This window comes from Thunnus maccoyii, chromosome 13 (genome assembly GCF_910596095.1).
Source record: "Thunnus maccoyii chromosome 13, fThuMac1.1, whole genome shotgun sequence".
NCBI lineage: Eukaryota > Metazoa > Chordata > Actinopteri > Scombriformes > Scombridae > Thunnus > Thunnus maccoyii.
The window spans coordinates 16,756,640-16,778,955 of record NC_056545.1 but is presented as its reverse complement, the minus strand read 5'-3'; the positions used below and the strand labels follow the sequence as shown (position 1 = coordinate 16,778,955).

General features: G+C 43.6%; 3 protein-coding genes across 6 annotated transcripts in view; 1 reads left to right on the top strand and 2 right to left on the bottom strand.

Moving 5' to 3' along the window:
• Positions 1-5,877, bottom strand: part of pds5b (PDS5 cohesin associated factor B) — a 37,343-nt gene extending 31,466 nt beyond the window's left edge. Inside the window, exon 1 of the mRNA XM_042430842.1 lies at positions 5,772-5,877. The gene's annotated coding sequence lies outside the window, so the exon portion shown is untranslated. The remainder of the gene's footprint in view (positions 1-5,771) is intronic.
• A 1,601-nt stretch (positions 5,878-7,478) lies between these two features.
• On the top strand, positions 7,479-9,287 carry zar1l (zygote arrest 1-like). The gene is made up of 4 exons (XM_042430182.1): positions 7,479-8,078; positions 8,188-8,280; positions 8,391-8,465; positions 8,831-9,287. The coding sequence occupies exons 1-4, from the start codon at positions 7,506-7,508 to the stop codon at positions 8,972-8,974; spliced, it is 885 nt and encodes a 294-aa protein (XP_042286116.1). The 5' UTR covers positions 7,479-7,505; the 3' UTR covers positions 8,975-9,287.
• A 229-nt stretch (positions 9,288-9,516) lies between these two features.
• The window catches only part of fryb (furry homolog b (Drosophila)), a 51,542-nt gene continuing 38,742 nt past the window's right edge, over positions 9,517-22,316 (bottom strand). Inside the window, exons 43-67 of one of the 4 annotated variants that reach the window (XM_042430177.1) lie at positions 22,146-22,297; positions 21,664-21,851; positions 21,435-21,529; positions 21,111-21,309; positions 20,798-21,019; positions 20,416-20,614; positions 20,179-20,276; positions 19,748-19,918; positions 19,166-19,306; positions 18,858-19,043; positions 18,551-18,715; positions 18,113-18,187; positions 17,831-18,001; positions 17,590-17,598; positions 16,969-17,163; positions 16,618-16,755; positions 16,315-16,529; positions 14,968-15,172; positions 14,660-14,809; positions 14,434-14,532; positions 14,254-14,337; positions 13,890-13,907; positions 13,546-13,656; positions 12,816-13,051; positions 9,517-12,404 (exon numbers count right to left, since the gene is read on the bottom strand). In XM_042430177.1, the coding sequence (XP_042286111.1) occupies positions 12,146-12,404; positions 12,816-13,051; positions 13,546-13,656; positions 13,890-13,907; positions 14,254-14,337; positions 14,434-14,532; positions 14,660-14,809; positions 14,968-15,172; positions 16,315-16,529; positions 16,618-16,755; positions 16,969-17,163; positions 17,590-17,598; positions 17,831-18,001; positions 18,113-18,187; positions 18,551-18,715; positions 18,858-19,043; positions 19,166-19,306; positions 19,748-19,918; positions 20,179-20,276; positions 20,416-20,614; positions 20,798-21,019; positions 21,111-21,309; positions 21,435-21,529; positions 21,664-21,851; positions 22,146-22,297 (3,781 nt within the window). In that variant the 3' untranslated portion in view covers positions 9,517-12,145. The remainder of the gene's footprint in view (positions 12,405-12,815; positions 13,052-13,545; positions 13,657-13,889; positions 13,908-14,253; positions 14,338-14,433; positions 14,533-14,659; positions 14,810-14,967; positions 15,173-16,314; positions 16,530-16,617; positions 16,756-16,968; positions 17,164-17,589; positions 17,599-17,830; positions 18,002-18,112; positions 18,188-18,550; positions 18,716-18,857; positions 19,044-19,165; positions 19,307-19,747; positions 19,919-20,178; positions 20,277-20,415; positions 20,615-20,797; positions 21,020-21,110; positions 21,310-21,434; positions 21,530-21,663; positions 21,852-22,145; positions 22,298-22,316) is intronic. The other 3 variants (XM_042430178.1, XM_042430179.1, XM_042430180.1) reach the window with 3 other exon arrangements.

The following is a 22,316-nucleotide window of genomic DNA, read 5'->3' as shown; positions in this document are numbered from 1 at the left end:
ATTTATCCCCCCCCTCCCTCACTGATGGTTTTCTATCTTCTGCTGCTGCTTCTGCTGTCACCGCTGTAGCCCTTTAACACAGCTGCCAGCACAAATATGAAGACTCAGAGCACTCCTTCTAACCTAAAATCGAACCTTGACACAGTCATCCTTGGTTTTAACCCTGTGGGCGATCAAGGAGAAGAGAGTATCCGTCTGCAAACAGAGAAGACTGGACGGCAGCTGGCTGTAATGGTGAACTCAACGACCTCCATATGGGCACCACACAAACACAAAGTGAGGGAGGCCAAACGGGAGAAGAGTTAAGTTTTCCCCAGATGGAAACCTAATTTATCACTTATGTGCAATACCACACTTGCGCACCAATGTGCAATATAAGGTATATTTGTGTATTTTTTCATTTCTCTCTTGTCTTTCTCTTCTCTCTCTCTCCTTTTTTTAAAAAAAAATCATTGTAAATATTATATACTCTAATTGGAACTTGAGCTCAAAGAAGCCAAATTTCACTGCCTTCAATGTTGCCACCCACTGTGTTGCTGTGCATGTGACAATAAAAGCTCTTGACAAAATTTTCTGAATGGAGGCTCTAACTCTAAGAAGGTCGGCCAGGAACAACAATGAAGCAGAGAAGGGGGGTTTGAAATAAGTCCAAAGGGTATGAGAATGAGACTACGATGTTGGAGCAAACCTCCGAAGAAGTCACACTGCAAAGGGAACCATAAGACATTTTATCCACAAACAGACAACACTGCTGAATCACATGTCTACGGTTATTATGCAGTGGGCAGTGAGTGCAGGAATGTTTCCTCTTCTGCATCCATTCAACACAGGCCAACCACCACAGAGAAAATACTTAAGGCTACCATTGTGGCTTTGTAGAGCAAGAATTTGACCATACATAATTTTGCTCAGTTTTCCTTTGAGTCGGAAAAAATAAAGTTGAAGGGCTTAGGCTGTCGCAGTGAAGGAAGATCCAGGGTGGCTCAAAAGCGTGGTATGCGGTCTATGCGGTATTAATGCCTTTTTTGTGAAATTCAACGTATGTTAGTCTGATTAAGTCAGCCGAATGGAGCAGCAGTACCTGATGAACACGGAGAAAACACGTTAAATTATGTTGTGCAGGAAACAATGTTGGCCTACAGCCAAGTCCCCTTAAACCTGGGATTTATGAATGGAGTCTGGCTGGACATGCCTTTAGAGACTGTATGATTGGTGGAAAACTACTTGACCTCGCAGTTTAAATGGCAGCCTGCTTGGCTGTGTGGTGACCCGGGAGAGTTTAAACATATAACCAAGTCAAAATGTTCATACAGACGTGTTTTTAACTATCGAACATCAGCACCAACCCCCAGTCAGCTCACCCCAAGCCTGGCTTTGTTATGAGGGCTAGGTGCCAGATAGCTGGCGCTTAGTGTGCGTGACACTGCGTGCGGCTGGTGGGATCCTCCCAAGCTGCCAGACCAGACCGTGGGAGCCGCCAGAGACAGACCAGACCAGAGGAGCCCCAAAAACATTCAATGAACACAGACTGAAGTGTAAAACAAGAAGGGTCTAGTCTCATAAAAAAAGAAAAAACGTGAACATAGCACGGTTGTGGCAGTTGCTTGCCATCCACTGCGGTACTGCAATATTGCAGCTACTGCAACGGCCCTATGAAGGGCTACAACCTGCATTACATCTAAAAAAGGCGACAGACAAATTACCAAAACCAACTCTGACCAGAACTGCTGCAAAGTGATTCAGGATGAAATTTTATCTGGTAATGTTACCATAAATCAATACACACACCAACTACAAGCTGAAAGCCCCTCACTCCACTAATGACTTGTTCCTGGCCGAGACCTGAATGAGTTCTACTGTTGATTTGAAAGACAATGGGACAGTCCGGACACCATCCCCCGTGACGCCATCCACCAGCTCCTCCTCCGCCACCTCAACAGGGGCCCGGGCCTCTCCACAACTGCCCACCTCAGGGGCCCCCTCCTCTCCTACCACAATGACGACTCTCATCATCCTGGAGAGGGACGTTAACAGGCTGTTCAAGACACAGAGCCACTATAAAGCAGCTGGACCAGACTGTCTCTCCCTCCACCCTGAAGCACTGTGCCTATCAGCTATCTCCAGTGTTCACAGACATTGTTAACACCTCACTGGAGACATGCCACATACCAGCCTGCCTCAAGACCTTCACCATCATCCCTGTCCCCAAAAAACCAAGGACCACAGAACTTAACGACTACCGACCCGTCCCCTGACTTCTGTGATAATAACGTCTTTTGAGCACCTTGCACTGTCCCACCTTAAAACCATCACGGACCAACTCCTGGACCCCTTGCAGTTCACCTACAGAACAAACAGGTCTGTGGATGATGCAGTAAACATGGCCCTCCGCTCCATCCTTCAGCACCTGGACAGGAACTTACACAAGGATTGTTTGTGGATTTCAGCTTCGCCTTTAACACCTTCAACCCGGCAATGCTGAGGGACAAGCTCTCCCAGCTGCATGTGCCTGACTCCACCTGCAGGTGGATCAGCGACTTCCTGTCTGACAGGAAGCAGCACATGAAGATGGGGAACGTGTCTCTGACTCCCAGACAAGTGGGTAGCTCCAGGTCTGAAAAGTGAAGCCAACGCGTAAGTGACTTAAACCTGCGTTCTCTCTAATGGCCATCAGGGGGCAACTCCAGTGCCTCCAAAAAGAAGTCTGATTGTATGGAAGTTTATGAGAAAATGACACTATTTCTCACTTGATTTATTACCTCAGTAAACTGTTTCCTAATGAGTTTATGGTCTCAATCGCTAGTTTCAAGTCTTCTTTAATACAGCATAGGCATGCTTTGGGGCGTGGCTATGTTGTGATTGACAAGTCGCTACCACAGTGACAACATTGGTTGGTTGGCATAACCCCATATTCACAGAATAGAGGCGTAGCCATGGCCGTCACTATTTCAGTGTGTTTTCAGTTCATGAAAGTTAACTAACATTTTCGTTGCCTTAAAAAGTCTTATTCAGTGTTTGGTTGTACTAGAAGACCCTCTAAGGAGTCAGATGTTCCATTTTTCCAGTAGGAACATTTTGGCTTAATGGTTTTAAGCCTGTTTTTCGCTTGTGAAAATTAGCATTAGCATTATCACAGTTGACCATAGACTGGAAATGCAGAGCGCTAATCAAGCTAGCAGCTAGCATTAAAATTAGGTCTACCCTCTCATCCAAATATGGTCACTTGTAGCTCTAAAATCCAAGATGGCAACAGTCAAATGACAAACTTGAGGCTTCAAAATGAGAGTCCACGAACCATTGGATGATGTAACGGTGGCTACATGCATTTTTTTTTTTTTTTACAGTCTATGACCACCAGCACCAGTTCCCGCTCAAGGCTGTGTCCTTTCCCCTCTACTCTTCTTCCTGTGCACCAACAGCTGCACCTCCAGTCATCAGACCGTCAAGCTCATGAAGTTTGTGGATGACACTACCCTCATTGGGCTCATCTCTGGTGGGGATGAGACCACCTACAGGTGGGAGACTGACCATCTGGTGACTTGGCGCAGACAAAACAACTTGACAGTGGAGATGTTTGTGGATTTCAGAAGGAATGCAGCCCTATCCACCCCCATCACCCTGTGTGACTCCCCCGTCGACACTGTGGAGTCCTTCCGCTTCCTGGAAACAATCATCAGTCACAACCTCAAGTGGGAGCTGAACATCAGTGGCCTCACCAAAAAAGCTCGGCAGAGGATGTACTTTCTGCAGCAGCTGAAGAAGTTCAACCTGCCAAAATCAATGATGGTGCACTTCTACACCGACATCATTGAGTCCATCCTTACCTCCTCTTTCACCATCTATGCTGCTGCAACTGCCAAGGACATAGGCAGCCTGCCGCGTATCATCAGCTGTGCTGAGAAGGTGATTGGGTGCAACCTGCCGTCCCTCCAGGACCTGCATGCCTCCAGCATGTTGAGGCGAACAGGAAAGATCATGGTCCACCCCTCCCAGCCCAGACATAAACGTTTTGAAACGCTCCCCCCAGGCAAGAGGCTGAGGTCTGTCAAGACCAAAACCTCATGCCACAAGAACAGTTTCTTCCCATTTGCAGTTGGCCTCATCAGCAAGGGCCAGGACCCCCACTGACAAAGACTCGATCCCTCCCGTGGACATTACACATTATATTAATGTAAAAAACCCATAATCTTGTATTTGCAAATCTTATTTGTGACCTCTGATCTAATGTGGCGTGTTACATTAACACAACTGGCGTATTACAACACAACTAATGTAACACAACTGTTTAGTTCTGTTACATTAACACAACTAAACAACTTATCATCATTTGCACACTGCATAACTGTGTCACTCCTGGTCAATATTTTGTACATTTCATTTCATTCTCTTCCATTTAATATTTAAATCTGTAGCAGCTCTTCTCACTTAGAGTATATTTTACACATTTTTATATTATCTAGGATTACTTAATTTTGCATATATATATATATATATTTTACTGTCACAACAACACCAACAAATTCGCTGTATGTGCAAACCTACTTGGCAATAAACCTGATTGATACATTAAAAAAAAATCCAACTTGACTTTATAGGAAACTTGTCTTGAAACGTACCGATTGGAAGTGTGCTACGAGAACAAACCTCCCCCAAAACAACTGTATTATAACCAAAACACTTATTTCATGGCAATATGATGAGATAATTCAAAGACCTCTTACAACCTGTGATGCATTGACCAATCCGCAACGTTGATGATGACACCATTCAATTATCACAGGCTGACAGTTGTCAAAACAAATGCACTGCAGCACCCTGGAGGTGCATTCATGAAATAACGTGCACTCCTTGAAATAACTCCTATCTTTGTCTTTGGGTTATTTTTTGTACAGCCGCTCCTTTATCGCTTAAAGCCTTTTGTTGTTTGCAATAATAATAACAACAATACGTGTGCGCGAGACCAGGTGTGCTGCTTTCACTTATCACACTTAAGTTCTCAACATAAAAGGTAGTGTATTCCTCTATATGTATCGATTATGTAACCGATCGACCACTAAATAAACCATTTACGCTACGAAACAATGTCTCTGCAATCCCAAAAGTCCACCACAAAAATCATTTCTAGCATCGGAGCAGCCACCGGGTTACTATTAGGTTGAAATGATTTACAACGTAGCGTTAACGTTAGCTTGAAGATAGAAAGAAAACATTTTATGAGCAGGGGTGCTTATTGTTATGATACAGCAGCATGTGAAGGCCAGGGACTGTAGTATAGCCGGACTGCCTTGTTGCTGTAATGTGGACCGCGGCTAATCTAGTTAGCTGCCGTTAGCTCGCTGGCCAGCTAGCGTCGCCGAGCTAACGCGTTAGCAACAGCAATCTCAGTGACAGAGGGCGGACAGATACTAACGTTGCACCGAACAAAACACCCGGCTAACTACCGTTATATCGTTATCGATACCCCGACCCCAGTCATACAACCACGTCGAGTCATAGTTTGCTCATGCTGCCGGGACATTAAGTCTAGAAAACGGGCTAGTATTTCACTAGCTAACCATTTAGCGCCGCAGGACCAGGTCAACCAGCGCTGTGAATCGGACACGGCTGCCGAGAACACAGGCGAGCAAGGCGGGCTGCGCGCCCCCTGTTCCCGCTGGAAACCCGGCTACTCCGCGGACACATCCCGGGTCATATCTCATTATTCGCAGCAGCCCCTGGAAATATTGCAACATTTCAATCAAAACGGCTTGCTTATTTATGCAATTTCTTACCTGTTAGGGTGAATTGTGATCAATCGTGTCCTCCTCTGCAGCTCTCTTCCCCCTCCTAGCTCCAAAATGGCGCCAATATGTATAGATTCAGTGCCCATGGGTTCAAACCATCAGTGAGTGCGCAGCGCCACCTATAGACTGAGTCCATGTAGACCTAATGGGCCCTTCAAGTGCTGCTCGTAGAGTCCTTTTACTTCATGTAAACGATTACTAATTCACCATTTTCGACATTATTCAATACCCAAACACACATTTTGTTGTATATAAAGAGGGTTTTGTTTACCCAGTGCTGCTCAGAAAGTAATTTGTGTTGCAATATTACCGGTTTGATATAAAAGAAAACGCCCTCTAAATAAAATATTAGTTCCCTTCTATTAAATTGTTATTTTTACATCCAGCAATGAGGAATGACGTGATGGGGCAAACTAAGGAGAAAATAAATGGCCCTAGTTTGGGTTTTAAATATTTATCTACAAAGTTGCAAAACTTAGACACGGCTAAAAGTTGAACAGACACTGAAATGGGGACATAATAGTGTTTACAGAGAATACAGAGAATCTTGCATTAGTATCATTTTGACAGTAAGTTGCCTTTACTGCCTTGCTCTGTTTGTCCGCTTTGAAATTGAAAACTCAGTATTCCCGACAGCACTTGAACGAAGCAACAGACGTGTTTCAAATGAGGGTGCAAAAATGATCTCATAAATGAGACAGTCGTAATAAAACATAATGTTGTCATTTGGCTGATATTCATATTTCCTCACATTTACTGCTTCTGAATAGTGCAATTCATTTTAAAAGGTGTCACTGCCTATTAAGGCTTTTCATCAAGTTGGGCGCCTGTATTTATGAAACCTTACTCTTAGACACATTTTAGACTTCTATGGAGCCATTCATTTTCCATTTCCTAGGCCTGTTTATTTATTTACTCATATCATGACACTTTTCCATGATAGAACATATGTTCCTCATTTATTTTAGCCCATAGGCTCATTTACTTTGATTACACTTGCTATTTTTCGGGGGTTTACTGCTTTCACTGACTCTCCTTAAAAATCCACGACTTCAAACTACCACAAAGACCTTGTTAAAATGGTTTACAGAACATCCAACTAACACATGCCTCAAAGATCAGGGGCTTCCCCTGCCTTGGCTATATGATGGGTCTCTGGCCAACATGAGCTATAGGGGGAGCTCCAATATAATGTTTCAGTTTTGCACCTTACAAATCTAAACCATTAATACTGCAGAAAATTAGAAAGGCATTGATACATTGAAATTTTGCTGCTGAATGAGAGTTTGGGTAACTGAATTCAATATAATTTTTGGTTGCCGTGCACTCTATTATGTTATTTTTAGATGAAGCAGCCTGGTGCCAGCACATTAAAATAACACAGAGCATCTTATTAAAAGCCTTTAAATTAAATTAAATTAAATTACTTTAATCTCTAATTATATCATAACATTTCACAGCAATTCAGAGAGAATTGCCTCTGAATGTGTAATATATGAGGACACAATATTTAATACAGATATATTTTTTTTTAAACTTGTAGCTGAAGTCTCTTTCCATGATGTTAAATATTTTTGTAGGCTATATAGCACCCGGAATAGAGTCCGCATGCGCGCCCCTGTTATCAATTAACCAATTAGTGCTGCAAGACTGCAACTATGACCACATGTAATTACTTATAAATCACAGCGGGAGCTCTTGGACTGGTTTCATGGCTCCAGGATGGAGGGGTTCCTGCCCACGTTTCCACCGTACAACGTCTGCGCTCCCCCGGCTCAGGGCGGCGGCTGGGGAAAGAGAGAGGGCCGGTTCATGACCCCCCAAGGCCTCAACTACCTCGAGCTTTGCAAGGCCATCCTGTCCCAAGTCAACCCCAGTTTGCCAGCTCCAGCCAAAAAAGCAAACACTAAAGAGTGCGGCGTGCAAGTAAACGCCAAAGTGGATCAAATCGTCCAGTGTTCGCTGGGTCCCAAAACGCTGTTCTGCCTGGAAGGGGATCAATCAGTGCCCTCGAAGTCTCCCAAGAGCCCTGATCTGTTCAATCAGGACGGGAAGGCGCCGTACAGCACACCGCCAGTGAGCAACCTGCGCTTCCTGAGGCCCGTTTCCATCTACTCGCCGGTGTTTGACCGCAGGATCCCCCTCAAGAAACTCTGCGACGATGGTGAAAGTGAGGAAGAGGCCGAAGACGCTGAACATGCGGAGTCTGACAAGGATACGGATCAAAGCGGCGAGGACACAGTGAAGGACTTCAGGACCGCTTCCCATCGGTCTTCAAAGGGCTCCAACTTTCAGGTGAATTCCTGTGTTTGGGACTTTGATGATAGCATACATGTTTTCCATTCACTATCTACCCTCATCATGTCTGCGCACAAATGATCACTGAAAATGTCATTTTCATCAGTTCCTGGAGCAGAGATATGGCTTTTTCCACTGCAAAAAGTGCAACATCCGGTGGGAGAGTGCTTATGTATGGTGCATCTCTGGAACCAGCAAGGTAGTTGTCTGTTATTTACTGCAACATATGGCTTAACATGGACTGATTTGTGTCTGGCAAAGTCTGCACTCTTATTAAGAATGCAAAAATAATTGAATTCATCTCGTCAGGTGTACTACAAGCAGCTCTGCCGGAAGTGTCAGGTGGGGTTTAACCCCTACAGAGTGGAGTCCATCCTCTGCAAGGTACATTTTCTTGTCTTGCTCAAAGATGAAATGTTGTAATATCATTTGAACACTTTGGATTTAGTATTGAACTCCACTTCATAACAAGCCTCAAAGGTGCTGTGTGGAGAATCTTGATTTTTCATTTTATATTGCAGTGTGATTTGGTGCTTTGCACATGTCCCTGATGGTTGAAACTTGTTAGAAGTGCATGATTATGTTAGTTCTCATATAAACTGGATCAAGTCTCGTAAAGATGTTTCAGTTTCTTAAAACCTTCCTTCAACAGGGGTCATAAATACCCAGATTGACTTGTTCTGCTCTTGCTTCTCTCACCGCTTTCATTCACTTTCCTGTCTCTTTCTTCCGCCTCCCATCTGTTTCAGGGCTGCTCTCAGACTTGTTGCAGCTGTGAGAAGAAGCAGAGACACATCAACATGAGGAGGCCTCACCGCCAGGACCTGTGTTGTCGTTGCAAGGGCATGAGGCTGTCCTGTGACGCCACCTACAGCTTCAAATACATCGTCTGAGCCGCCCTGCAATGTTTGCTCTGGTCTGGATTCACCCACTCTTCATGTAGATCTATAGGCTCGTCTTCGAAGTTGAGGCCATGCCAGCAGACGTATAGTTCTTGTACATGTCACAAGTGGAGTTACATCAAGTAACTGACTTGAAGAGATTCACCTATTTTCCCAGCAGCGAGTAGCTGAATCTCTGATTTGGTCGTTTATTTGAAGCAACTTCTCTAAAAGGCTGTCTTTGTTTCCCTCCATTAATCCTGGTGCTTAACTTAACATGAAATTATTTTTGTAAAAAAAATAAACATTGCATCTTAAAACCTGAGATATTTTTGTACATTAGTTTACTATCATAGAAAACTAAATAAACCAGAAAATATTCACATTTGAGAATCTGGAAACAGAATTTAGACCCTTTTTTTTTCTTTCTTGAAAATGGCTCAAAACAATTAAAATAGTTAGCGATTAATTTTCTGTCAACTAATCATTGCAGCTCTACTTTAAAATGGAAAAATGTGATGTGAAGGGCTGCTAAATGAAATCCAGAGGAAAAACAATTTTGATATGTTTTACTTTGACACCAACTTGTACAGAGCATCAACTCAAAACAACTTCACAAAGGCTGTAAAAGTATTTACAAGGTGGAAAAAAAACAACTACAGTCTTCATCTAAAAAGCTTTAAAAATGTGCAATTTCTTGTTTGGCATGCACACACACGTTCTCCCACACACAGGAAAAACAAACAAACAAAGAAAAAAAAAAACCAAAAACATACCCGCATGAGCTTAAAGCTCCCTTTTGTACCTCATACAAACATATCTTTCAGATAAAATATGATTCTGTTAATAAATATTTCAGACACTCCATACAGTACACAGAAGATGCATGCATGGCAGTTTGATTTAGGAGAACAAATATCAATATAAAACCTAAGTCGAATGAGTGTTGATTTATAGCGGATCAGATATAAATAGGAAAAAGATTTGTACAGCAAAGGGGCAAGTAACTGCTAGAGGGGAAACGGAGTGTGGGGTGTCACAAAAAAAAGGCTGACGACAGGAAGTGTTCGACTTCAGTAGTAGCACAGGTTTTGTTTTGAACATCAATGAGTGCTGAATGTCAGCATTTCCCTTACGTGTAAGGTAACTACAAACCACACACAAACATATGCTACAATGGTTGTGTGCCCAACTATTAACAGTATACAGACAGAGACAAAATATTTGTGTGTATACATGCACCATCCTCTTGGCATGTGAACGCATAAGGTCAACGTGTTACAGTGTAGGACAGTGAGAATTATACAGTGTATACACCCACTAATGATGCTAACAACTAGCCACAGAGGAGTGTACGACGTGCACAGATAATGGCATGATTAGTCTACCGATGTTTACAACAGTAGTCAGAAGACAAGCTTGTTCACTGATACAGAATATAAACAGACAAAGGGCAGCATAAGGAATTACGCTTAAATATCCTGCATCCGCTCTTTGTCGATCAGTCTTTTCAGTCGGTCTGGAGAGGTCAGACTTTTTAGGGCGCAAAAGGGATGCTAGTACAGTAGAAAGCATTCAACTGGGTCATGCATTGCACAGTTTCCTCCAGAGGAGGTCTCAAAACAGTAGACACAATAAGGAGAGAAAAGTTACTCCGGCTTTTGGCTTTTCCTTCTCAGTGAAAGTGACAGCCTTTTCTCTCACGGTAACAAAACAAACAGTAACATAACCTCCTTTTCTGTAACATTTTTAAAAATCTAATATCAAAACTCCGTTTAGTGCAATAGCGAAAACTTGACCAGTGATGTCACGGGTAGTTTCCTCACAGTCTCTGGTGATACAACCAGCAAACTAGGTCCTTCCTGAAGGAGGCAGCAACAGTCAGTAAGTTCAATCAGTTCTTTGCTTCCTCTGGGAAGCAAGTTAGAAATCCGAGCTAAGAGCTTTCACAGGTCCTCATGTGCAGAGCGGATCAAATGCTGAATGATGACCATCAAGCAGAACTTAAATTAGGAGCACATCAATTTTACAACGTATAGCCATAAAGCGAAGCTGGCGCTCGGATATAATCACATCAGGTCATCTTTAACAGCAGGCAGCAATCTGTAGTGTCCAGTGGATTCAGTGACACATCCCATCATGTCTGGGATATCGGTCACTGTTCTGTAAGTGTACGTTTTTTCGGGTATTTCTGTCTCAACTTCACAGAGGGTTAAGCTCTAAAAGTCCTCTGGCATGGAAAAAGTTTAATGTCTCAGGTTTGGACGTCTGACGGTTCATCATTCAGGAGCCCCCCTACTTTCAGTAGGGGCAGGGCGGCGTGCCCCACCTTCCCCAGGTAGCGAGATAAGGGCGTAGCAGCTCCACCGAAGGAGCAACAACAACCCCATGCTGCAGCCTCTCCTGGGCTGGTGGGACAGGGTGGGGGAGGCGGAGGAAGGGGGAGGAGGGAGGAAGAGCGTGCAGGGCCATGGGTTAAGACCATGTCGGGGCCTGGGTGTAGAATTGGGGATTGGCTTGAGTGTTTGTATGGAGAACGGGGGAAATGGGGGAGATGGGAGCCCTGAGGGGCAATGGGTGATGCGTTTGTGTCAGAGTATGTAAGCAGGGTGGGTTCTGAGGCTACGGTGGGGAGCGTGTTAGATGTAACAGATGATCTCGGGTGTTTGTTGCTGTGTAAATGTAACAGTGGTGAACTATGTGATGAGTGTCCTCTGAAGGGATAATAAACGCTAGTGTTCTCATCAAGATAACTCCTGCCTGGCTCTTGTGTGTGCGGCAATGTAAAATCTTGTTGGCCTGGTGTGTCCGAGCAGCTGTGTGATGAGAACAGGTTTGGGGGTTTGGGAAAATCAAGCAAAGAGGTATCGAAATCTGCAGTGGATGAGGATGAGGAGAGCAGAGAAAGGTTCGGGTCATGGTGTGAATATGGTTCGGGTGCTAGTGTTGTGCAGGGTGGTAGCCAGGAATATGTCTGGAGCTCTGCAGCCGAGGCAGCAGACAGACAGGAGGAGGCAGCGGCCATGTATGTGGGTGCTGGGCCTCCTCTGTAAGAGCAGACTGAGATGGCGTATGGTTCAGCTGCAGCGAAGGATGTGGAGGTGGTTTTGGAGGGGTCGCATGCTGTAGCGGCAGGGGAGGTAAGGGTGGGGAAGGAGGGGGCGGGGGGCTCCTGAGGTCCTGTCAGAGACTGGTCCCGGACGCGCTGGAGTCGGGGAGGTAGGTTGTGACGACCCGGTAACCCTGGGCGCGGCGGATCATGTCGCGGATCTCCCCGTTGAGCTCCAGCAGCTTGGAGCAGATCAGGCTGAGGTCCTGGCGGGAACCAACCAGAGCAATGGTGCCCGTCTGGCCCAGCGTCTGATGGCGAAAGTAGACATTGAGCAGTGTCTGGACCTCGCTCTCTGAGCTGCCACCAAACACTCCGTTGGGCCATTGCCTCCTGAAACAAGATAAATAAGAGCAGTTGTACCGATGTCAGTGTGACAGGTGGATATAAAGAGAGCGCTGCGCTATGTGTGCATGTGCAGAAAATACTGTATGTTGTACATGTGTGTCTTCTGAAGAGGAGAGCGAGAAGAGGTGGTGATGTCATAGTGATGTATGTTGGATAAGAATCATACACTTGTTTTTGATTAGGTACAGTATTGGACTTTATTGATTTCTGATAACAGCAGTCAGTGTTGCAGCTATAGAGTATGAAGCAACAGTTTATTTTAACAAACACACCACTGATGTTTCAGACTCTTTCCCATCCTACTAAGAATAAAATTCTGAAGGAAGCAGTAACAGTGACATCTGGTAATCTTTATCTAGTGTAGCATGCAGCTTTATAGACAAAAACGTTACTCACCTGCACTCCTGGATGTAGCGGACAGCTTTGGTGAACTCGTGGTTTTTAAGGCACTCCAGTATGGCCTTCACTGCTGCCTCAGAGGTGGGGAAGCTGGGCACAACCATGGCTGCCACCTGACTGGCGTGCGCATGAGTGTGGGCCAAGTGTTTGTGTTCCAGGTCGCTGGCAACAGCTGCCTCCGCCGCCTGCAGGCTGGTCTTCAGGTCGGTAAGCTCTCGAGACATGTTCAGCAGCTATTAGGTGGGAGGGAAACAGACGGTGGTTGAGTGCATGCATGTATGAGAGCTTTTATGTAATCACAGATGAAACATTTATAATACTAAATTCAATATTAAAGATTTATTTTACCAATGTTTTGTTCAGGTCAGTGGCATTTTAAAACATTTAGTAAAGATTACAGACCTTTTTTTTTGAAAATAACAAAATTTGAGGCTTGTTTGTAAAAAAAAATATTGGTGAATATATACAATTTTTTAACTCCCAAACATTGGTATTGACCTAAAAATCCAGTATTGGTTAGGCTTTTGTTGCTATTAATCACAATGACCGTGAAAGCGTCACATTTTTCACAAGCAACAGTCAAACAGAAAAACATCCACAACATCTGTATATAATCCATTTGATTCTGTCACATTACTTTTTACATGTGTTGCTTGGTTCTTGCTTCTCATAAGAGCCTGCTGTTTTTCAAATTGAAATTATGCCTTTATGAATTATGACCTCTTACCTCAGGCACAGAGCTGATGGCATGAACTTGACCAATGAGCGAGCAGTAGGACTGAAAGAGTAGAAGAAGCTGGAAGTGCAGCTTGTAGAGCCTCTGACAAAGCTCCAGTTGCTAGAAGACATTAACGAAGAAACAAAGTCAGATTCATCAGTAGCAGAAGACACACTCACACTATGGTACAGTCACAAATTCTCAACGGTACACACCACACATACACACACATGCAGAGGAACACAAACACACAATAACATGACTAACTGATTATCTCGTGCAAAGTAAATTAAGAAGTTTATTAAAAAAGGGATCTAAGACAGTGAAGTGAAGAAACTTTTAAGAGAACTTACTGCAAGAGACTCCATTTGCTAGACAGCGAGAGAGCATGTTAGGGCATCAGAGTGAGGTGAGAGGAAGACAAAGCGTCAAACACATGCGCAGCACAGTATAAACCACGAATATACACAGTCAAGCTACTGTGAATTAGTGAACAGTGTATAAAAACCCAGCCACTTCAAATTCAAATTAGTCCTTTTTGGCTAGGGTAAGAAAGGTAACACAGAAAACGTGCAAAGAGAGCAAACATTTCAGTGTGACAAAATTGTAGAGAGTCAAAGATATGAAAGCACGGATGAGGAAGTTACCCAGATGTTCAGTGTGTTTGCCTGTAAACTCTGGACTTCAGTAAATAACTTTTAAGCAAGTTGCCCGTACCTTCTCTTCTGAGTCTCCAGGCTGGCAGGTAACCACACTGTCACCGGGGCACCTGGGAAATGTGTCCTTACAGTTCCTCAGCCACTGAAGGACAAAAAAGAAGAAGTGAAGTCACATATTTGTATGAAAGAAAAACATCATTTAAATAATTAACTCAATAACATATATAGGTTGAGTTACCGATACAGCAGCCTCCTCTTTGGTGTTGTAGGTATCCAGATACTCCTGCAGCTCCAGCGCACTGAACTTCATCTTTTCAAGCAGACCATAAGACATGATCTGGAAAGATCGACAAGAAGAAGGAGGAGGTGAAAAAATGAATCCAGACTACCAAGGCAATTCAATCAACATAATCAATGACAGCTCTCCCCGAGTCAATTACTGTACTTCTGGCAGCAATACTCACAGTGTCGGCATCGATGTAGATTGTTGGACAATCTGAACATGTGGTTAGCATCTGTGAGGATCTGAGAAACTTTGATCCGATGCCCCTTAGGCCCTCTCCGAGGTAAGTGGCAACATCAGTCGTCAGGGTGCAGAATTTACCCTGGATGTTCTGGGAACGGGGAAAAAAGGTTGAGGAATTATTGTACTGTTGCACACACATGCATGTAAATCCTACTGGCTATAAGCTGTTGTTTGATGCTTAAATAATGAATACAGAGAAAAAAGTCACAAGCAAAAATGAGTTCAAGAAAACATTCTGTGATTTACCTTAAAGAGAGATGAGAAGACTTGGAAAGTGTAGACAGCACAGGACCCATCTGAGTCTGTCACAAGCTGGTTGATATGACAACGCCACGCCTCCTCAGCATCGTCACACACTGTGGGTTGGAATGCTGCCAAGATGGCGGAGAAAAATGGAGAGGGAGGAGGAGGAAAACCAAGGTCTTCCAAGTCATCTACATCATCACGTAAGCTGTCGCCATGGAAATGGGAAAGAAATGGGGGCACAAAACAAGGTTTTGATACCTTCACAAAAAAAAGGTTTTTATATCAAAATCAAGTGCCCGGCTTTCTCATGGGAAAATATGAGGTGGATAATGTAATAGATTCTGTGCCATGTAGATGTGGTTATCTGGTAGTGTTTGTATAAAGTTGTTTTTCAAAGCTAATCAAATATATGAGTTACAGGGGGCAGACACTTCATACACAACACACAATATATGACAAACACAAACTGCAGCAATAAAGAAAAAGAATATTCAGACTACGGATGGGAGGGTATAAGGTTTTATCTTATATCTGGATAAAAACACTCAAGATAATTTAATTGTGAATTTCCATTATCGGGATAATTGTGAATATCCTCACATGAGCATGAATATCCTCATGAGTGACTTGAAAAAGCTGTGTAGCTCACTAATGTAGTCCTAGTGGTTCCCTGATTTATTTTGAATTGCTATTTTCCACAAGGGGGAGCCCATGTTTTTCCAGTCATTCCTCACCATGGCTGAAGGCTTGGAATGTGAATGCTTGGATATCAGGTTGATAAGTAGATTTTTTTCCTCTCATTGTGATTACCTGCTGGGTGTTGGCGAGAGTCTGAATCTGTCCTTGTTTGTTTTTCACTAAAAAATTATGTTCACAAAATAAGATTTGTGTCCTATGATACAATAAAAATATTTGTTTCTTAACAAAATGTAAGGTAAAGTGATTCCACTATGTTTTAGTGCCATTTTTAAGAGTTTTAAACATATTTTGATGGTTATCGGGATAACAATGTTAATCGCAATTATTTTGGAATTATTTTGAAGTTTTCATATCATCCCATGCCTAATTCATACACTTACTCTAACAAGCAGGGATATGACATCATATACAGCATGTAGGGGGTTGACAAATACTGTGAACCTTATATTACCCATGTATGCAGCACTGTTTCTATTTAGTGATTTAGTTGCTTCAAGGTTTCAGCCTATTGTCAGCCTTACACTGTCTACACAAACATTATGGTTTTCCAAACAGATTAAATTAAATATTTGAGTGCAATTTGGCGCAGGTTTAAATTGTCACTCAATCTGCCAGTTTGTAAAAGGTTTCCTGTTCTGTCACATTCACCTGGGCAGACAGTTGGGGTCTAGAAAGTCCAGCGGTGGTTGGCAGTAGTCTGCGTTGAGCCTGTGGTCCAGATTGGCCAGCTGATCCTGAGGTTGCCCCGGCAACTCAAGGGTGAAGCTCTCACCACAGTCTGAGCCGTGAGGGAGCTCATTGGTGCTCAGTGACAGTTCGTCATCCTGGGCCTGAGTGTCCTCATCTTCACCGCACACCCTCATCTGAGGGGACAGAGATGATAAGTTACAGCTGGTAACGGATATATCTGTAGAAATATGTATTTGTATGTTTATGTGTATTATTCCTCACATGTAGGCCACTGTGATCATCATGGAGTGCTCCCTGGCCCGGCGTGGTGGCATTGAGAGATTGTGGGTCAACAGATGTGTCGCAAGAAGTAGATAGAGAATCAGTGTGATTGGTCTCCTCTGATGGAGAGGGGTTAGTCTGGAACAGGAAGTCAAACCAAGGACACCACCGTTACAATTGTATGTGTACATACACACACACACACACACACACGGAGAGAATAGGATTTTAAATTTTGATTGACTTATTCTGTCAAATTAGGTAATTACAACAACAATTTTCTCAATTGAAAGGTTTTCAGGCTGTAGTGGATGTTAATGTTGTACTGATCCAACAGTTAATGCTACGCACAAGCTGAGAGTGAGAGAGGCTCTGGCTAGTTGAAGACTCCTCTTCCTCTGAGGACTCGTCTGAATCGTGAGGATCCTCGTGACCCAGACTGGGAGTGCTGCCTGAATGCTGGCTCTCCTCCAACAGGTCACCCAGCTCTGTGCTGTCCAGCGATCGCCGACGCACACCCCAATTAAAGTTATCGACAGTCTCACCCTAGATAAAACACACACATAAACGTTGGAAGACGAGGGCCGAGACAATGGTAGCAGTGAATTTCACTGCTGTGAGAAGAACACTCATGTCACAATAATGAATGGTTGCTGTCTAAGAGCGTCTGATGACAAGCATAAGATGCAAAATGAACTGTTATTCATGGCATAAAAATATGCTGGAAAGGCGGTTTGCATTCAATATGATTATCTTTATCACATAAACATTTTACAATATCATTTATCTCCATTATGCCAGACAGCGAAATTGTCAGATATGTTGTTCTGCAACCAAGCTGTGAGAGCAAAATGAAGCACGATATTCCTGTTTTTTTTTTTTGTTTGTTTTTTTTTAGTCATAAAAAAAGAAGCCAGCAACACCACAGCGCTGATAAAAGCTAATGTAAGTGCTAAGTGTGAGAGACCTTACCTGGAGCTCCTAGGCAGCGAGGGGGAGAGAGAGAGACACAGAGAGTTAGACAGAGAGAGAGACAAGGAGGAGAGACAGAGAAATACGTTTCAAATATATTGATGTTGAAGAAAGACAGGTGGATAAAATGAAACTTGTGTTAAAGGTAAAAGGGAAGGAGAAAGAGAGTGCTATAAATCAGTAACTGACAATATTTTACTCCAACAGCAGTGAAACAATAAACTCCTTCTGCACATCTCACCTCTCCGTCCTCCAGCTCTACATCCAGGAAGTCAAAGTCTCGGAAAACCCTGAATTGCTGCTCGCTGGCGGTGTCATCCAGCGTGTCCTCTCTGGTTCCGCCCTCCTCTGATGACACACCGCTCTCTCGCACCTCCATCATGTCCAGGTCACCGCATGATGAGAAGATCACCTGATGAGAAGGAACAAAAAAGGTATTTAATGAATGATTTAATGAATGATGTTTGAATAAATTTGTTCACCATAAACAAGCGGACATTACAGGTAGCGTAAACAAGCTTACAGATGGGTTCTTGGTGAGTCCAACTTCTTGTCCACAAAGAGACAGAACATTCACCAGCTTCTCTCTGGTTCTTTTCTACACGAGAAAGACAGCGAGAAATAAAAGAGTATTAATCCAAGAGGGAATTGACATAAACTCAGTTGTCTGTTGTCAAATTTCCTTTTACTTGGCTTGTTCATTTTTAATTGCTTCAGAAGATCCAATAACCATAAATCAGTTGAGAGTTACATATACACAAAACTATTGTAAATGCTATTCAACTAGGGCAAGTATCTGCAGAGGACTTTGATGTCAAAACAAAGAGGGTTGTGAGCCCGTATGTCATTGGATATATCAAGTAGAGGTATTTTTGGTTGCCATAATATTACAACAAATGTACTAAAATTGTGACAGATCAAATAGTTTGATGCCTACCTTAATGGTAGGGTCTAACTCTACCTGAGATGACTGTGGTCGCCTCCAGCTGACAGGAACCAGGATGGTGTTGGAGTTGGATCCGGAGGAGGTGGAGGAAGTACTGCGGGTTACAGCCATGGCTCTGGCCTTCCCCTCTCTACCCCCTGAACCCTGGAGCTCGTCAAACCGACGCCCAATCACTGGGGTCTGTCAAGGAAAACGAGAGGCGGACATGTAAATGTTTGAATGGTTTGAATATCACAAACATTTATGACATCTTATCTCTAAAAAGTATTGTACTGTAAGTGATGGGCACTCTAAAGAGCTTCAGCAACAGTTTCTTCCTTACCTCAGAGATGTCAAAAGTGAAGTCCAGTGTTTTACCAGGCAGAGCCTTGGCTGAACCGTCCCACACCCTGCTGACCTCCAGGTTGGAAAGGTCACCCTGCGTGTGGCCATACACCGGATGGACTAGGCTGGCAGAGCGCGATACCACCAGCTTCAAGATGTTTAAGGCGTCCTTCCAGTGTATTGTCTGTCAAATTACATGTCATACAGCATAAGAGACACAGTAGTGCACACTTTATATCACATAATAACACACAGAGTAGCAGTGGAATAAGCTTAAGCTTACACAAAGTACTGTAGGACACTTACCTGGACAAACTTCTCAATGGTTTTTGTGACATCAGCATTGAACTGTTTCACTTGTACAGCGGTCAGGTCCATGTGGCTGAGCAGACAGTAGATGATCTGGAGGAGAGATTGCTGCATACTGGGAAGGCCCTTATCCAGCAGCTAGGAGATAAAGAGTGACAGTCAGTGAGCGACAAAGCAAGCAGCCACAAAATTTGCCTTGCTTGTAAATGTCAATCGATGTAAAGTTACAAAAGTTATACTAGACTAAAGGTGATTGCATCATCCTTTAACCAACTGCCAGATGACTGAACATTGCCATCTTTCAGCAAAATATCAATATGAACTATACACATGAATGGACAAATGGGCCACTTGTGGTGCTTTCCTTGATTTTGTTTTAAGCTTTCAAACTACAAGATTACGGCATATATCATAGAAACATTGTTAACTTGCATCTTAACTATCTAAAATCTAAATTTGATATCCTAAAGTGCAATGAGCCAAATATTTGGTTGTGTATTCTTGTAGCAACCCTCGGGGAAAGCTAATCATGTAAACCTAAAAATAAGGTATGCATAATGCATATTCATCAGCACGTACCTCAGCCATATAGGTGACCATGTTGAGTGTGATGTCAGAGAAAGCCTCGTGAAGGTAGCGGCAAACCACACTGACCCAGGAGAAAGGGTCCCGTGTGTAGGAACGTGTCTTATAGAGAGTCATCACATGGGCCAAATGGGACAGCTTTGTGTTCTTCTCCACCAAACACACCTGAGGGAGGGAAAGAAAGCGATGAGAGAGAGAGGAAGAGGCAGAATGTGATGTTTTTATAAGCCCCTTGGGCTTTTCATCTCACCTGAAGCATTCAACTTTGCATCTTTTCTGCACATTTATTTCTCATGGCTGTTTTTCTGACAAGCTTGCTTTAATGTCTAATAAAGTCTGACCTAACCTAAAAGTAAACTATCATAAACCAAATGATATTCAAGTAAGCTACTAAAGTAAAGCTCAAGAGAAGAACTGAATGGTACCTGTGCGATCCTCTCAGCGCTCTCCTTACAAAACTGAGTTGGATGGCCAAAGTGCTGCACCAGGTGAGGCAGCAGACACAGCACATTTAGAGGGAAACCTGCAGAGAGAGGGAAGGCTAAACTTCAACACTACCGGGCATAAATAAAAACTAGACTTTGTCAGTGACTGAGCTAACAAAGATTTAAAAGATCATAAAATAGTACAGGATGAGAATTACTGTGATCCCCAGTGCCTACCTATAGACTGTGAGCTGTCAACAACAGGCACGCGGGAGACTGGCGTGAGTTGGCAGAAGAGCTGCAGGGTGAGGTCAGAAGTGGCCTGGGAGGTAAAACCCTTCAACAAAAGCTGCTGAATCCCAGAGAAACCGCTCCACCTCAGCTGAGCCTGCAGCTTCTCCAGGCGTTCGCGGTTCTCTGCTCTGTCTAAGGGCACCTGGGAAATAAGGATTTTTTAGTTTAATTGAAGCTGGAAAGTAGTAGCGTCCTCCTGAAATGCATTTTTTTAAAGGTAGATAAAGCCATGTAGCATGAATCATCACTAATACTGCACAGTGCTGATAGCTGCTACAATTACATACATTTCCCCTCTACAATCAGTAAGTTTAATCTCATCTACCTTTGATAGGAGCTTGTGAACGAGGCGAAGTGACATCTGATATTCAAACTCAAAGTCTGACTCCATGAGTGACACTGCTACCCAGAAGACTGTGGCCAGTATTGATGAAGGATGGGAAACGTGAGCAGGATCCGAGAGAACGCTGGGATCAATGCGATTGGTAGATGATGTGCAGGACCCAGGGGTTCTTCCTGTTCGCGAAAGGCCGTGATTGTTGCAGGCCTGTAGATTGAAAATAAGATATTAGTGAAATGTAATGTATTCAATGAGTCACCTCAAGCATTATGACTCAGCAAGAATCTTCCTGTCTTGCCTGTATGCGATCCAGAGTTGCACTGCGAGGAGGATCACTCGACTGGTAGCCACACTCGCCAAATTTCTTGGGGACCGAGAAGGAGCGCTGGTGGCGTTGTGATGACAGACCAGCAAATCCCGGGCCCGGGAAGTTCAATTGGCCTGTGCTCTTTCTGTTCATCAGTTTGTCGCTAGTCACAAAGTCTGGTGAAGACGTCCTATGAATCAGACACAGCAAAAATGATTAAAGTGAATATAGATGAGTATGGTTTCCATGGAATCAAACTACCAGGAATGACATGAGTTTGATCAACATAAATGCTGGCTAAATTCAGAGTCTTACCTGGTTAGAGCTGCCATAAGGTCACTGTTTTTTAGACATTCTGCTAGATTCACCACCACTGACTCCAGGGTCAACAGCACCTCCATCACATAGCCCTGAAACACAGACAAGTTGTTGAATTGAACAAGCATGCGCATCATCACCAACATGGTTGCAGGTTAAGCAGGTTAAGGGTGTAAAGTGCTGGAATAGTTCTCTCATAAATGTCCTTAATCTTATTCTCTCTTACCTGCACCTCATCTCCATGTTCTCCCACCACCTCAACCAAGCGTGACACCAGGTCAGAGACAGCGTGGTTGTTGATTGGCTGTTTGAGGGCTCTGAAGATCTGGAAAGAGCGTCCAGCATAGTGACGTGAGGAGCTGCATAGAGCCGTCTGTAAGGCCACATCGCTCAGCTGCTGCTCCAGGTGGAAGTCTGTATAAACAAACGGGTACAAAGACACATAAAGATACACACAAACACACATGCAGTGGTTTGCCATCAGTAAGTTACTACTGCATTTCTGTAGATTACGGATATTACTTTGAACAAATGACATCATTGTTTAGAAGATTTGCAGTCTATGTCTGTTGGATTGGAATTCTGGTGGATTGCTTCATATACTTCATATACAACATGTGATACTTTTAAAATAAGGTTGTTGGTGAGCCCCTATACTACTTGTTATTCAGTGAAAGAAATATGGCACAAACATGAGAGGTTTCTCACCCGACTTGGACTCCTTGAAGACAGAGACGACGTGGCGCAGGAAGTTGGAGAGCTGTTCTGTGCTCTTGGAGTTGGGGTTCTTCGGTGTGATGTCCTCGTGCACCCACAGCGGCCCAAACGCTCTGAGCAACAACAACACAGTACTCCAAGCACTGTATACCCACCACCGGT

What these genes read in the sequence shown, in the direction of transcription:
- zar1l (XM_042430182.1), top strand. Translation starts at nt 7,506, where the DNA reads ATGGAGGGGTTCCTGCCCACGTTTCCACCGTACAACGTCTGCGCTCCC. An exon ending in CAAAGGGCTCCAACTTTCAG is followed by an intron (nt 8,079 to 8,187) that starts GTGAATTCCTGT and finishes CATTTTCATCAG; the next exon opens with TTCCTGGAGCAGAGATATGG. An exon ending in GCATCTCTGGAACCAGCAAG is followed by an intron (nt 8,281 to 8,390) that starts GTAGTTGTCTGT and finishes TCATCTCGTCAG; the next exon opens with GTGTACTACAAGCAGCTCTG.